General features: G+C 48.2%; 1 protein-coding gene across 6 annotated transcripts in view; it reads right to left on the bottom strand.

Moving 5' to 3' along the window:
• Positions 1-763: 763 nt before the first annotated feature.
• CSGALNACT2 (chondroitin sulfate N-acetylgalactosaminyltransferase 2) overlaps positions 764-14525 on the bottom strand; it is a 59114-nt gene continuing 45352 nt past the window's right edge. For 5 of the 6 annotated variants that reach the window (XM_065551750.1, XM_065551754.1, XM_065551751.1 and 2 more), the window contains 4 exons: positions 14191-14369; positions 6403-6497; positions 3911-3992; positions 764-2240 (listed from right to left, as the gene is read on the bottom strand). In XM_065551750.1, coding sequence (XP_065407822.1) covers positions 1948-2240; positions 3911-3992; positions 6403-6497; positions 14191-14369 — 649 coding nt within the window. In that variant the 3' untranslated portion in view covers positions 764-1947. The remainder of the gene's footprint in view (positions 2241-3910; positions 3993-6402; positions 6498-14190; positions 14370-14525) is intronic. The other variant, XM_065551755.1, reaches the window with a different exon arrangement.

The following is a 14525-nucleotide window of genomic DNA, read 5'->3' as shown; positions in this document are numbered from 1 at the left end:
CTGATGGACGTGAAGGGTGAGGGTGGAAGGGCTGGGGGCTGTTTATGTGGTGATAATGGTGGGGACGTGGATTGAATTGGAGCTTAGCACCTCTGCACCATGTCAACAAAACTTGAAGGGCTCACCCCAGTGCTGTGGCCTCATTTCATGCACCAGTGCCAGGGATAATGGTGTTTCTGCAGATAGAGGGCTCCCTACTGGACTGCCAAGGAAGCCAAGGCAGCAATGCCAGGTTGAGCCCTTCAGAAGCTGATTTATCAGTAAAGGAAGAAAAAAAGTAAGTAGAAAAGACCTCAGATCTGATGAACAATAAGAACACAGCAACTTTCTGCTTTGCTCCTTTCTCTGCCACCCTTAGCCACACCCAGCTCGAACTCCATTCACTCCCATGCCCTCTTCTTTCATGTCCCCATACTTCCAGCCCCTATAGCTCTGCCCCTCAATTGACAGGCCCTTTCTCCTGGTCACAAAGTATCATAAAGAGGTGAGAAGGAGGAGCTTAAATGGTTGCTCCTTAGTGGCAAATTCTCAGCTGATGTAAATTGCAACTGCTGGATTAAGGACAGTAGAGCTATGCCAATTTACACCAGTGGATCTGCCCCATAACTTTCAGCTGTTATATTGGCAGGATCTGCACTTGCCCAACATTAACTAAGTTTATTGCTTAAGTCTGGAATGTCAACATGGGCTTATTGGTACCTATGATGTCAAATATTTTTCCCCTTTCATAACAAAATTTCAATAAAGCAGCTTGGAAAAGTTCTAAAATGCAGAAATATTAAATTTATTCATACATCATAGCAGGAATACCAATGGTAAGACATCTTGCATTACATTCTCCCCTCTTTAAAAAACACAATATACTGTTCTCCACAATAAGTTACATAAAAGCAAATTTTATGTACATATAAAAAAAGATCAGTGAATAGCACTATTTTACACAGCATATTTTGCATTCAGAAGTCACATATTTTAATCTCTACTTGCCCTTAAGTGTTTGAAACTAAAACAGATTTAAAAAAAAATCCAAAATTAGTTGATTTAGTGAGTGGTTTTCAACTAATTTCTAAATTTGTGGAGACTGCAGATGCAACTCTCCCACACTCCCCACTAAATTAGTGAATCTTAACATTCACCTGAAAACAAAGGATATTAAAAATGGTGAATCTAATCATACCCTACAAAGCAACAGAAGACAAGTAACCCGCTTTTATTTAAATTGCTTGTCTTTGTACATCCTGAAATATGCAAGAGGAATTTTTTTTGGCCCGTAGCTAGGATAAGCAAATGGTACATGTCCAGCTTACTTTTGCATTGATATCAAACAATATTAACTATTCTAGAATTCCCCTTTAAGAGATTTTCATACGTCCCTTTTTCCTATAAATTCTTCTCTAATGTGAATTATATGGATAGCTGTTAATACAGTGAATTTAATTAAATTATTGCCATGAAATCAGCAACCTAATTAACATACTAATTAAGCTCTTGTGTACATTTTCCCAATGAGTTTCATGGTCATGTGTGTTTAGTTTTTATCCTGGAATGTGTAAGTATGGTATCTAAAGTTACAGTGTAATGAGCAAGACAGAGTGTAACAATACTTGGCAGACAAGACAAAATATTGTCCATTAATGCAATCCTTACCTTACAATAATGCAAATATGAAAAAAAATTTATCAGAGGTGAAAGAGTGTTTGGTCATACATTCTGCTGCTATATTTGTCCATAAAGTTAATACTGTAGAACCTTTCATTGAAAAAATTACTTTCAAAAGTTATCTCAGGTGCCTGAACTGGTGAGATATGTAGGTAACAGAATACCAGACAAAAGTTAAAAACTCTTCTTCACTGAAAGAGGCACTGAATTTGTAAGCTGAATTAAGGCTGTAGAATGATGCTGGTTCATTGTGAGTTTAAAGTCTTCGGTCTTGCATTAAAAATCCTTTTAATCTATTGCTTCACTGTTAGTCCTATAGGCCTGTTTACGGAGATGGGTCTCAATCTCCTCCCTGAAGACCAGCATTCCAAGGTGCGAGTGAGATGCTTCATTCATGGCTTTAGACTGGATACACATGCGATATTGCTCTGGAGTCAGCTCATCAACACAATGCTTCTCATGCCAGAGGTGAAACAGGCCTGGGACTGGGGTCCGGATCACAATAAGGTCTCCGTGCAAGTACTTTCTGTAAAGGTGAACATCCTCTCCACCCCAGCCTTTCACTTCCAAGTCAAACCCCCCTATAGTAGCACAAACAGACACATCGGACAACATTAGTTTTGCAGAATGAAAAATGAGCTTTAACATAAACCACCATTCTACCACATTCTGCAGATATTTTCCACTTAAAATATCACTTAATGACACTTACAGCAAATACCAACAGCACATGCCATATTAGTGGAGTAACTCAAAACACGCAATGCTGTTTGGCAGTGGAAACTGGCTTTCACCATGGGACACTGATTTCTGGCATCACACAGGTTATAGCAAGACTTCGAAATGGAATAATGTGGTCCATTCACATTGTGCATAAAATCGGTGATAGTTAAGGCTACGATTTTGTCAGACGTCATGGAAGTCATGGGTTCCATGACTTCCAAAGACCTCTAACTTCAGCCCCAGCAGCTGGGAGCTGCAGGGTCCCGCCACCTCCCACAGCGTCAGGGAGCTGTGTGGTACCCCCACTGCCTGAGTTAGCAGAGCCCCTAAGCTCTGAGCTGCTGCAGGCAATGGGGAACCCCTGCAGCTCCCTGGCCGCTGCGGCAGGGGACCCCTGCAGCTCTGAGCCCCCATCGATGGTGGGGGCTCCCAGAACTCCCAGCCACCCCACAGCTGCCCAGCCCCTTCCTATTTTATCATGGATATTTTTAGAAAAGTCAGGGACAGGTCTGCAGTGAACTTCTTTGTTGCCCATGACCTGTCCCTGACTTTTACTAAAAATATCCATGACAAAATCTTAGCCTTAGTGATAGTATCTGTGACAACTACTGCAGTTCTCATGAATATGAATAATGGGTAAGTGTTTTCTAATTTTAGAAACTGCAAATAAGGTGATCAAGCATCGTGTGATCATCCAACTCTATGGACCACAAGTGCCCCAGGCACCACAGTTTGAGAAACTCTTGATTAAAAGAAGTCCATGCAGCCATGTTTCTAGCCAAAAGCATAGTAGAAGTTATGCTGATATGCAGATGAAAAAAGCTAGGATTATGTATTGTGTATCATCTAATATACCACAAACATAAAGCAATAGGATTGTTACTAGAAATCAGTTTTTTTTTTTTTTAATATATTACTTCAGTTTCAAAACAGCCTTCCTCTTGGTGTCAGCCATAATTGATTGATTGTGGTAAGTTACCTAGAAAATCTTGCACTTGCCCTCAGATGCTTTTATTTTATTTTTATATATAAAAAAAATTATGTTTTGAAACTGAAGTAATCAATCCTCGCTAAGTTCTAATGTTGAACCACAAGAGGGTGCCAAAGTATATTTCAAAACTTTAAATAATCACAATACTCATGTCAACATTTAATACTTAAAAGTGCGCTTATTAAAAGGAAAGGATAGCATTTTTAAAAACAGATTAACATGTACTACAAATTTCAAAAGCTTGGTGAATTCACTGTCAAACTAATACATTCGCAAGTAGTAAGATATTTTACTTTATGTTCTTTAACGCTATTAATGTAATGCTATTGATACTTAAATTGTTAAACCAAGACTTTAACAGTCTAAAACTATAAGTCAAACCTAACAAGCAGAAACTTTGACTGGGGAACTCAGGAAATGAAATAAGATAAATTAACATTTTACCTTCTTGAAATCACAGAAGAAAATAGTAATAGATGAGCTTTTGAATTCCCCTCACCAAAATTCGCAAAAAACACTTATGTAAATTCATCTTACCAACAGTCAGGAAATCTGTCCGATATTGACACGTCATTCCAAAGCCAAAATCCCGCCAGAAGCCAGAATCCTTTTTGTGTACCTACAATTTTAAAATGAACATTTTAGCTTTTCCCCCTTATACAAGACAGCTTGAAGAAAATGTTGTGGCTGTGTTTCATTTTAGGAGAATCTGTATTTATCTGGTTATTTTCTTGGCACATTTGATATTTGTGTTTCACAGTGTATATACCTGCTGTTTGTTCTAGTTACGGGTCATCAACACCTAACATAAGGGCCTCATAAGGAATGACAGACCTATTAATTTAGAATACCCAGAAACCAGTCAGTAATTCTCTTTCCTGCCTTTATCTTCACACACATTCCTTTTGCAATCTCCAATCCGGCCTCCCTACTGCTCTCCTTCTGCTTCCCACCTGTCTGTTGATGCCAAGGGGTCTAACTTTCATATTCACCTATTTTACAGCTAACTCCCTCTGCTCCCCATCTCCCTAATTCCAACACTTCTCCCGCCACATTGGCTTCCTCCTTCCTTGGTCTCATGCTATTTATCCAGACATTTTGCAGTCTGACAACTAGGCAGACTTCTTGCAGTTTAAAGTTCACTCTTCTGTCAACTAGGATCTCTTCTCTCTTTAAAAACCAGACACACACTGCCGCATTACTCCCTTCTAAAGGGCTCTGTCTACCAATCCTTCTGGGCTCTTTTTACAAAGTCTTGTTGCTGCTGCTGCTTCTTTCATCTCTCAGAAACCCATCCCCTTTACGCAGAGTCCCTATTATTAAACCCTTGTCTGCACTCTGGCCATCTCTTATTTTGATGTATGTTGCTCTCTGATGTCCAGGCTCACGGCCTCTCACTGCTCCTTCCCTTCCCCAGTCTGCCAAGAGTAGGGGTGAGCAAACTACAGCCCGCAGGCCGGATCCGGCCCACGTGATTGCCACCCCTGTGGTGCCACGGGCCCTATGCCACGCCCAGAAGCAGCCGGCGCCACGTCCCTGCGGTCCCTGGGGAAAGGGGGGCAGAAGGCTTCATGCGCTGCCCTCGCCTCCAGGCACCGCCCCCAGCAGCTCCCATTGGCCGGGAACAGGGAACTGCAACCAATGGGAGCTTCAGGGGAGGAACCGCAGAACCCTCTGCCCCCCTCCCCCCCGACCCAGAGCCCGCAGTAAGTGGCGCCAGGCCGGAGCCCACACCCAAAACCCCCCTCTTGCACCCCGCACCCAACCCCCCTGCCGCACCCGAGCCCCCTGCTGCGCCCCCTGCCTCACGCCTCCTGCACCCCAACCCCCTGCCCTGAGCCCTTCCTGCACACCGCACCCCTTCCCACACCCCACCCTCCCCGCCCTAGCCCTACACTCATTGCCCTGCATGCTATTTCCCCATCCAGCTGTGGCCCTTGGGCCAAAAAGTTTGCCCACCCCTGGCCTAGAGTTCTGTTGACAAGTGGTTTTCCACTCAGGCCATTTCCGAATCTCTCCACGGGCTTCCTACCTCTTAGAACATCAATGCAGGCTCTTTGTACTTTCTTCCGAGGCCCTACATAATCCTGGCATCACCTACATTTTAGTCTTCCTTACCATCAGTAACCTCCCACTTTTGTTCTCTCACTTAAAATAGTCTCCTCATCCCCATCCAACAGACTCTCCTTTCCTTGTCTTCCTAGTAACTCCAACACCTGTGTCTCGAATGATTGTCCAATGTTTGTTTTATTTAGATTGCAAGCTCTTCAGGGACGCCGTATTTCCTGTTTGTAAAGCACTATATAAATTAATGGCACTACATAAGTGTTTCTAATGGGATTCTGGCTGCTGTTGGATGGTGGGGGTAAGATAGCCCTGCACAGAAGGCAGCAAGAAGCCCAGTGCTTTTGTTAGTACATTAGGTGAGGGAGACAGATAGCACAGCTAGAGATGCAGTACTCCCCTCTGCCGAACTGTGAGGGTAAAGAGGGCCATACACCTGATCACCACTCAGTAGCTAGCATTCTTGGGCCAGTGTTCAAAGGAGCCCATGTTGCACCTTCCAAAGAGGAGGGGTAGGAGCTACTCTTCAGTGTCCTCCTTTCACCTGCCCAACAATAGTAAGAGACATGCTGCATGTTTCATTACTCAAGGAGATTACCTCCAGCAACTGCCACTTGATGTAGTACAGTTCTCCCATCACACTGTGACAATGGCTTTAAAAACCACAATACAGTCTTTGAATTACAAACTGCTAACTGTGTTTGGTTAGTTTCTTAGTCCACTAAATTCTGTGTGGAAGCTAGATGTATCCAGAAATACTGGCGTTTTGGCACTTTCCATTACAATGTTTGTCTCCCAAGCTCTTATTCTTTTACGTCTAATCAATATAGGAAAAGTTCTGTTTTATATCATTGTCAATGTGTCTGGTAAATATCTAGGATATTTTAGATATGCTGCTACACTGAACTGCCTCATTAAGATGTAGCACAATGCTCTAAACTTCTTTAAAAAATCAGAACACTTACCAATTGCTGCTCCACAGGCGGTGGTACATCTTGGTTGGCATAGACAATAGCAGGATTATAAAGGCTGAATACCACGGGATAGAAAACTTTCTTGCCTATAAAGTCAGAAGAGCTTTGTTACTCCTAGTGGGACATCTTTGTGAGTGAAAAGGGCAGCTGTGACGTATTGCTTTCACGGTGAATATTCATTATTAATCTATTTAACGAAAAAAGCATAGGCACATGGCCTGCCTCCCATAATTTCCATTTAGAGAGCCCATTAATATCTAGCAAGAGTGACATATAGAAAAGAAATGGTATACAGCCTCTAACATGATACTGTGCTAAGGTGGACATGGATTCCAGGGCTTCCATAGGACCCCTAAGGTAACAGTATAAGAGTATGAATGCTAAGAGGGACATTAAGACCATCAAAATCAAACAGCCGTCCACCAGAAAGTTTAGGCAGATAGAGTTTTAGAACCACCTCTTTCCTCTGTCAATTTGGGAGGTTTAACTTTCTGCTATGGCCCTTGCAGTGACAGTTATGTTTATTTTTGATATGCTGGGATACCAATTTGCAACTGCTGAGTACTCCTCCAGCTTTAGATAGGCAGGCAGGTGAGGTAAAGAAGGTGTGTCCAATATTCCACACTATGCCTGCCACAGAGTTTTGGATGATACTTACGACAGCCCTTACATACACTGGGAATCCGCATGCACGGTCTGCTTCTCCAAAGCCAGTGACTTAGGTTGGGAGAAAGCCTCAAGTATTCCTTCCCTTGTGCTGCTGCTGGGGCACCTTTTCAGAGAGGTAGCCTCAGCTTTGCTTTCCATGTAGATTCAGTTTAAGAGGGCCTTAAGACCAGGATCCAAAGCCATACTGAAGGCACTTGTGGATCCTCACTGTTCCTTTGTCTCACCAAGGCTCTTTCTTGAGTAGTATAGAACGGTTACTTACCTTCTGTAACTGTTGTTCTTCGAGATGTGTTGTTCACGTCCATTACACATTAGGTGTACGCGTGCCGCGTGCACGGACGTCGGAAACTTTTTCCCTTAGCGGCTCCCGTCGGGCCGGCAGGGCCCCCTCCCTCCCGCCAGAGCGGCGCCCCGCTCTAGGGTATATATATCCCTGCCGACCCGACCCCTCCGGTTCCTTCTTGCCGGAGACTCCGACAGAGGGGAAGGAGGGTGGGAAGTGTAATGGACGTGAACAACACATCTCGAAGAACAACAGTTACAGAAGGTAAGTAACCGTTCTTTCTTCTTCGAGTGATTGTTCACGTCCATTACACATTAGGTGATTCCCAAGCTTACCATTGGAGGTGGGTAGGAGTCAAGGTACAACTGACTGTAGCACAGCCCGTCCGACCACCGCGTCCTCTCTGGTCTGATGGTGGATCGCGTAGTGGGCTGTGAACGTATGTACGGACGACCAGGTGGCCGCTTTACAGATTTCCTGGATAGGGACCTGCGCCAAGAAGGCCGTCGAGGACGCTTGGGCCCTAGTTGAGTGGGCCCGGATCTCTGGGGCCGGAACATTGGCGAGCTCATAACATGTGCGTATACAATGCACAATCCACGCCGATAAGCGCTATGTTGAGATAGGCAGGCCTCTCATACGTTCCGCAATGGCAATAAACAGCTGAGGTGTTCTGTGGAACGACCTGGTCCGCTCCAGGTAAAACGCCAATGCCCTTCGAACATCGAGGGTATGTAGGCTGCGGTGATGAGGGTCCGTATGGGGTTTAGGGAAGAACATCGGTAGACAAATGTCCTGTCCCATGTGAAACTGCGATACCACTTTCGGGAGGAATTTAGGGTGCGGCCTCAGTTGCACCTTATCCTTATGAAAAACTGTATAAGGGGGTTCTGAAGTGAGGGCCCTCAATTCCAATACCCTCCTGGCCGATGTGATGGCCACGAGAAACGCCACCTTCCACGAGAGGTGCATGAGGGAGCAAGTGGCTAGGGATTCAAAGGGGGGCCCCATGAGCTTAGTTAGGACTAGGTTCAGACTCCACGCAGGGACCGGTGGGCGCGAGTAGGGAAACACCCTCTCCACCCCCTTGAGGAATCGGGCTACCGTGGGGTTGGAGAACACTGACACTCCCAACTCTCCCAGATGGAATGCCGAAATGGCAGCTAAATGCACTTTAATCGAGGCGGGGGCAAGCCCCTGATGCTTGAGGTGTAGTAAGTAGTCCAGGATCGACGGAACTGAGGCCTGTAGAGGCTGTATGTGCTGAGGCTCGCACCAGTGGGAGAACCTCTTCCATTTGGCCAGGTAGGTCGCTCTTGTGGAGGGCTTCCTACTACTAAGGAGAATTTGTTGAACCTGGTGAGAGCACCTGTGTTCCGCATCGTTCAGCCAGAGAGATACCACGCCGTGAGATGTAGCGATGACAGGTTCGGGTGGAGCAGGCGACCCCTGTCTTGTGTGACTAGGTCGCGATGGAGGGGGAGGGTGATCGGGTCGACTTTGGACAATTCCAGCAGGGTCGTGAACCAATGCTGGTGTGGCCAGGCTGGGGCGATGAGTATAATTGTCGCCCTGTCCCTGCGGGTCTTGAGGAGGACCTTGTGGATGAGCGGGAATGGAGGGAAGGTATACCTCAGGCTCCCTCCCCACGGAATCGTGAAGGCATCTGCCAATGATCCCGGGCTGAGGTTCTGAAATGAGCAAAACTGAGGGCATTGACTGTTGTCCTTGGTGGTGAAAAGATCCACCCGGGGAAAGCCCCACCTCCGGAAGATTGAATGCAGGATGTCCCGCCTCAACGCCCATTCGTGCATTTGGTAGGATCGGCTGAGGCGGTCCGCTAACCCGTTTTGGATCCCCGGGAGATACGTTGCAATGAGATGGATCGCATGGGCTATACAGAAGTCCCATAATTGGAGTGCCTCGCGACAGAGGGGAGAGGACCGGGACCCGCCCTGCTTGTTTATATAGAACATGGCGGTAGTGTTGTCCATCAGGACTGCCACGCTGTGACCTTCTATGGTGGCGTGGAAGGTCTGACAGGCGAGGCGAACCGCTCTTAGCTCCTTTAGATTGATGTGAAGCAACCTGTCTTCCCTGGACCACAAGCCGCAGTTCCCCCAGGTGTGCTCCCTAACCCAGGTCCGATGCATCCGTTACTAACGTCAGAGTGGGCTGTGGGGCAGCGAAGGGGATCCCTTCGCAGACCTGCTGTTGATCGAGCCACCAGCGGAGCGAGCCCAACACCCGATCCGGGATCGTCACCACCAGATCCAAGGGGTCTCTGTTGGGGCGGTACGTTTGGGTAAACCACAACTGCAAGGGCCGGAGCCTTAAGCGGGCATGCCTGACTACATGTGTGCAGGCTGCCATGTGTCCCAGGAGCTGCATGCAACACCTTGCCGTTGTCGTGGGGAACTTCTGGACTGAGCTTACGGCCCTCTGAATTGTCAGGAACCGCGACTCTGGGAGGCTTGCCCGCGCGGTCACCGAGTCCAGGACTGCACCTATGAAGTCCAGTCTCTGTGTGGGGGCTAACGTGGACTTGGATACGTTGACCAGGAAGCCGAGCCTGCCGAACATCTGTAGAGCCAGCGTCACGTGAGAGCGGACCTCGGCCTCCGACCTGCCCGCGAGGAGCCAGTCGTCCAAGTACGGGAACACGCGCATCCTTCTTTTCCGAAGGAAGGCTGCTACCACGGACGTGAATTTCGTGAATACTCGTGGTGCTGATGCCAGGCCAAAAGGCAGGACCGTAAATTGGAAATGGCGCTGGTTGACGGTGAAGCGCAGGAACCGCCTGTGGGCCGGATTGATGGCGACGTGAAAATAGGCATCTTTCATATCGAGGGCAGCGTACCAATCCCCCGGATCCAGGGATGGGATAATAGTTCCAAGGGAGACCATACGGAAGCGCGTTCTGACCAGAAACTTGTTTAGGGTTGCTCGCGAGTTCTTAAGGCTATGTAGCCTGGCGTCCATTTGGTCGGAGAACAAGCCCGAACCTTCAAACGGGAGGTCCTGCAGGGTGGTCTGTACTTCTGGCGGAAGGCCTGAAGCCTGTAACCATGCCGAACGCCTCATCACTATCCCTGACGCGATTGTTCTAGCCGCTGCGTCGGCTGAATCGAGGGAGGCCTGCAATGAGGTCTTGGCCACCGCCATCCCCTCGTCCACCAGGGCCGTGAACTCAGGATGTGCGTCCTGAGGTAGGGAGTCTTTGAACTTGGAACTGATGCCCAAGAATTAAAATTGTGCCTATTTAGAATCGCCTGCTGATTAGCGATCCTCAGCTGGAGGCCCCCAGACGAATAGACTTTCCTTCCGAATAAGTCCAATCGTTTTGCCTCCTTGCCCTTGGGCGCAGGGGCTTGCTGGCCATGACGCTCTCGCTCGTTGACCGCCGAGACCACCAGCGAACAAGGAAGCGGGTGTAAAAAGAGGAAGTCAAACCCTCTAGATGGGGCGAAGTATTTTCTCTCCACGCCTTTTGCAGTTGGTGCACTGGAGGCCGGCGTTTGCCCCACCGTCTTATAGTTGGACTGGACTGTCCGTATAATCGGGAGAGCAACTCTGGAGGGCCCCTCCGGGCTCAGGATGTCGACCATGGGGTCCTCCTGTTCTACAGTCTCCTCCGCTTGCAAGCCCAGATTGAGGGCTACCCGGCGAAGCAGGTCTTGGTGCGCCCGATGATCAATCGGGGGAGGGCCGGACACTGTCGTGCCCGCTACTGCCTCGTCCGGCGAGGAGGAAGAGGTCGGGGCCTTTTGTCCATCCTCACCTTCCTGCAACCCTTCATCGCCTGGTTGTTCCTCTGGGGCCTGTCCCACGGTATGGGACTGGGACGGTACCGTGCTCGGTGCCGAGTCCACTCCCTCCCGCTCCTGCGGTCTAGAGACTGTTGCCTCCTTGTGAGAGGGCGGGCGGTACCGCGGAGAGCGGGATCGGTACCCCGATGGCCCGGATCTCGAGGTCCTGGATGGGGGCCCTTGCTGGTGGTAGGCCCAGGGTGTGCAGAACGGCCATTGGCTTGGTTGGCCCCATTGGGGATGGCCAGAGGCTTCGTAGTCCCTACTAGCCTGTGCCCCATGGGCATACCCGCCGTACCGGCCCGAGTCAGTCTCCGACACCACGGACGGTGATCTGGAAGGCCACGGCGGAGCCGTAGAACGTTGCTGGTCCGGGTTTGGGGAGTAGTGCCTCCGCGACCAGGACCTCGAGTAGTGTCTCGCCGACCTGGACCTGGATCGGTACCGGTGACCACGGGACCGGGAACGACTACGGGTGGTCGGTCTCGGGGAACGTACCGCCGACGCATCCCGGTGCCGACTCGAGTATGGCTGCTGAGTCAGTGCCGACCACTTACTGAGGCCCGACTGCTGCGGCCCTTTCTGCGTGGAGGGCAACCGGGAGTCCACCGAGGCGGAGCTCGACCGGGACCGGTGCCTTGAACGGTGCCAAGATGGCGATCGTGATGGGCGCACCATCGCTGGCTTGCCTCTGTGTGGCAGTCTCGGTGGAGCATCCTCAGTTTGTGGAGGGCCCTCAACGGACAATGCAATGAGGTCCTTTGCTGCCTCAAATGTGTCCGGAGTGGAGGGCTGTTCCAAGAGCTCCTCCAGCCCTTCTTCCTCACTCGACGCGCCTATCCCGGGGCTCGACGGGCCTTTCGGCGCCGGAGCCACTACCGGGGCCTGTGCTGGGGCCGTGCCGGCCTTGGGCGCACTCGAGGTCTTCGCCGGCGCTACCCTCTTATGTGGGGAGCGTCCTCGGGCCTTGGGTTGGCCCTTCGATTTTGTTGGCGAAGACGACCGGTGCCGTACATGCCCCCGTTGGGTCGGTGCCGTGGGCTTCGAGTGACCCGCCGGCGCCGGTTCCCGCACCGATGCCGGGGCACTCCGCACTGAGGCAGACGGTGCCGCCGAAGTGGAGGGCTGTAACGCCGTCTCCATGAGCAGCTGCTTGAGGCGAAAGTCTCTTTCTTTCTTAGTTCTGGGCTTAAAGGCCTTGCAGATCTTGCAGCGCTCTTTCTGGTGAGCTTCCCCCAGGCAGCGGAGACACGAGTCGTGGGGGTCGCTCAATGGCATAGGCTTACGGCACGTGGCACACGCCTTGAAGCCTTGGGCATGCGGCATGCCCCGCCGCCCAGGGCCGGTGCCGGGGTTGACCAAGCAACCACGGCAGGAACTTTAAGTACCTAATGAGCTGTTAACTACTAAGCTTAACACTAACTACTAAATAACTGATAACTGTTGTAGATACCACTAATGACTATGCTAAGGGACACTCTCAGACGAGAGACAGAGTTGTTCCAACGCCGCCACGGACGGCAAGAAGGAACTGGAGGGGTCGGGTCGGCAGGGATATATATATCGGGGCGCCGCTCTGGCGGGAGGGAGGGAGCCCTGCCGGCCCGATGGGAGCCACTAAGGGAAAAAGTTTCCGACGTCCGTGCACGCGGCGCGCGTACACCTAATGTGTAATGGACGTGAACAATCACTCGAAGAAGAACCTTCCTTTCTCCCAGAAATAGAGGCAACATGACTATATATCCAGACTCAAGCACCCTCTGTAGCCAAGGGAAGGCATCTCCAATTCCCACTCCAAGCAAATTTGACATGCCACTTCCATTAAGAGTAGAGATCAGCTCCAAGACTGACTTCATTCTGTGATATTGCAACAGTGCTAGTTCACAAAGAATTCCCTGTGCTATAACATCGCTCAAGCTATTTAAATACCTATATGGCCTTCCATCACCCTGGTATGCAAATGCTGAGACAAAGAGGAATAAGAGGCAATGAACTCAAGCCAAATTGGTTTGCAACTGTCTGTTGCCCATCATAAGGAAAAGCATCTTTCCCTTGCAAATTGGCATTCAAAGAGGGGGGAAAAAATAAAAAAATATTCTGCATGCAACAAATTTGTAATGAGTAAAATTTTTAAAATCCCCATTGTGCCACTGTGGTAGCTAGCTTGCATATTAGCTCACAGAAGCCTTCAACTTCTCTACAAGAGTTTGTAAAACAGACAGATAAGCTTCATATGCTTGTGAAAGCACAGTCTGGAGGAGAAGAATGGGAGAAAGGAACTCCTAAATTCTAATTCTAATTCCAACTCTGTCAGCAACATGTTTTGTGGCCTTCAGGCATGTCACTTTACTGCCATGTCTTGGCAGTAAAACGGTGATACTTATCCTGCGAGAATGTTGAGGGGACTAAACACTGCAGATAAATGTTTTACAATGGTTTGTAAGATGTGGAGCTCTATATAAAGGCTCAGGATTATAGCAGGTACTGGTTGAGCACATACTATAGTTAAAGCTAAATTCCATTTCCTTTTAGAACTGCTCTTGACTCTCACACTAACTCTTTTGAGGGTAAGTATTTCCCATGGTTGGGCTCTATTCTGAGGTGACACTTTTTTAAATCAATGTAGAAATGATCCAATTGTTAAAGGTACTGAAATAATTTTTTTTAACTTGTCTTTTTGTAGATTCTCAGCTTTTAAAGTGTGCATTTATTGTATGAGAATTTTAGTTTGTATTTTAAGTTTAATTATCTGACATTTATAATGATATGAAGAGAAGTCACATTTTAAGGCATAAGCATAAAGGTAAGGTTCCATTCTCTGAGCTTCCTATGTGAGTGCTAGATTTCTGAGTCTTAATATTGCATCAACACTAGTTATTTTGTGCACAGAATTATTTTTCCTTCCAAGAGCCACACTACTGAAATTACTCCACCATTCAAATTAGTCTTATCAAGTTATTGTAAGGCCCACTTCAGAAGGTAACATTTCCCCACTTCAGTGACTTAACAGGAGCTTACCGGGTTCAGCATTCAAGCGGCAACTGTTAAGGAACTCAGCTGTGAAATAAATATCAACATCGCAGAAGAACATTAACACTTCGCCTTTTTCCCAAGCTCTGGCACCCATGTCTAGTCCTCGCCCACGATTAAATTCCTCATTCAAAGAGACCAGTGTGTAATTGTGAAAATTAGTTTCTCTATAAAGAAAAAAGTGAAAACAATTTAAATAAAGGAGTGTGGAAAAAGGATGGCATTTACAGTGCTATTAATTGCCACTGTAGTATAAATTGGCTCTGGATAGTTATTTAAAATGTCTAATAATATCAATCTTACTGTTTTTTCTCATGCATTTG

The sequence above is a fragment of the Chrysemys picta genome, chromosome 7 (assembly GCF_011386835.1).
Source record: "Chrysemys picta bellii isolate R12L10 chromosome 7, ASM1138683v2, whole genome shotgun sequence".
NCBI classification, from domain to species: Eukaryota; Metazoa; Chordata; order Testudines; family Emydidae; genus Chrysemys; species Chrysemys picta.
Note: the sequence above shows the minus strand (reverse complement) of the source record. Positions and strands in the feature narration are given on the sequence as shown.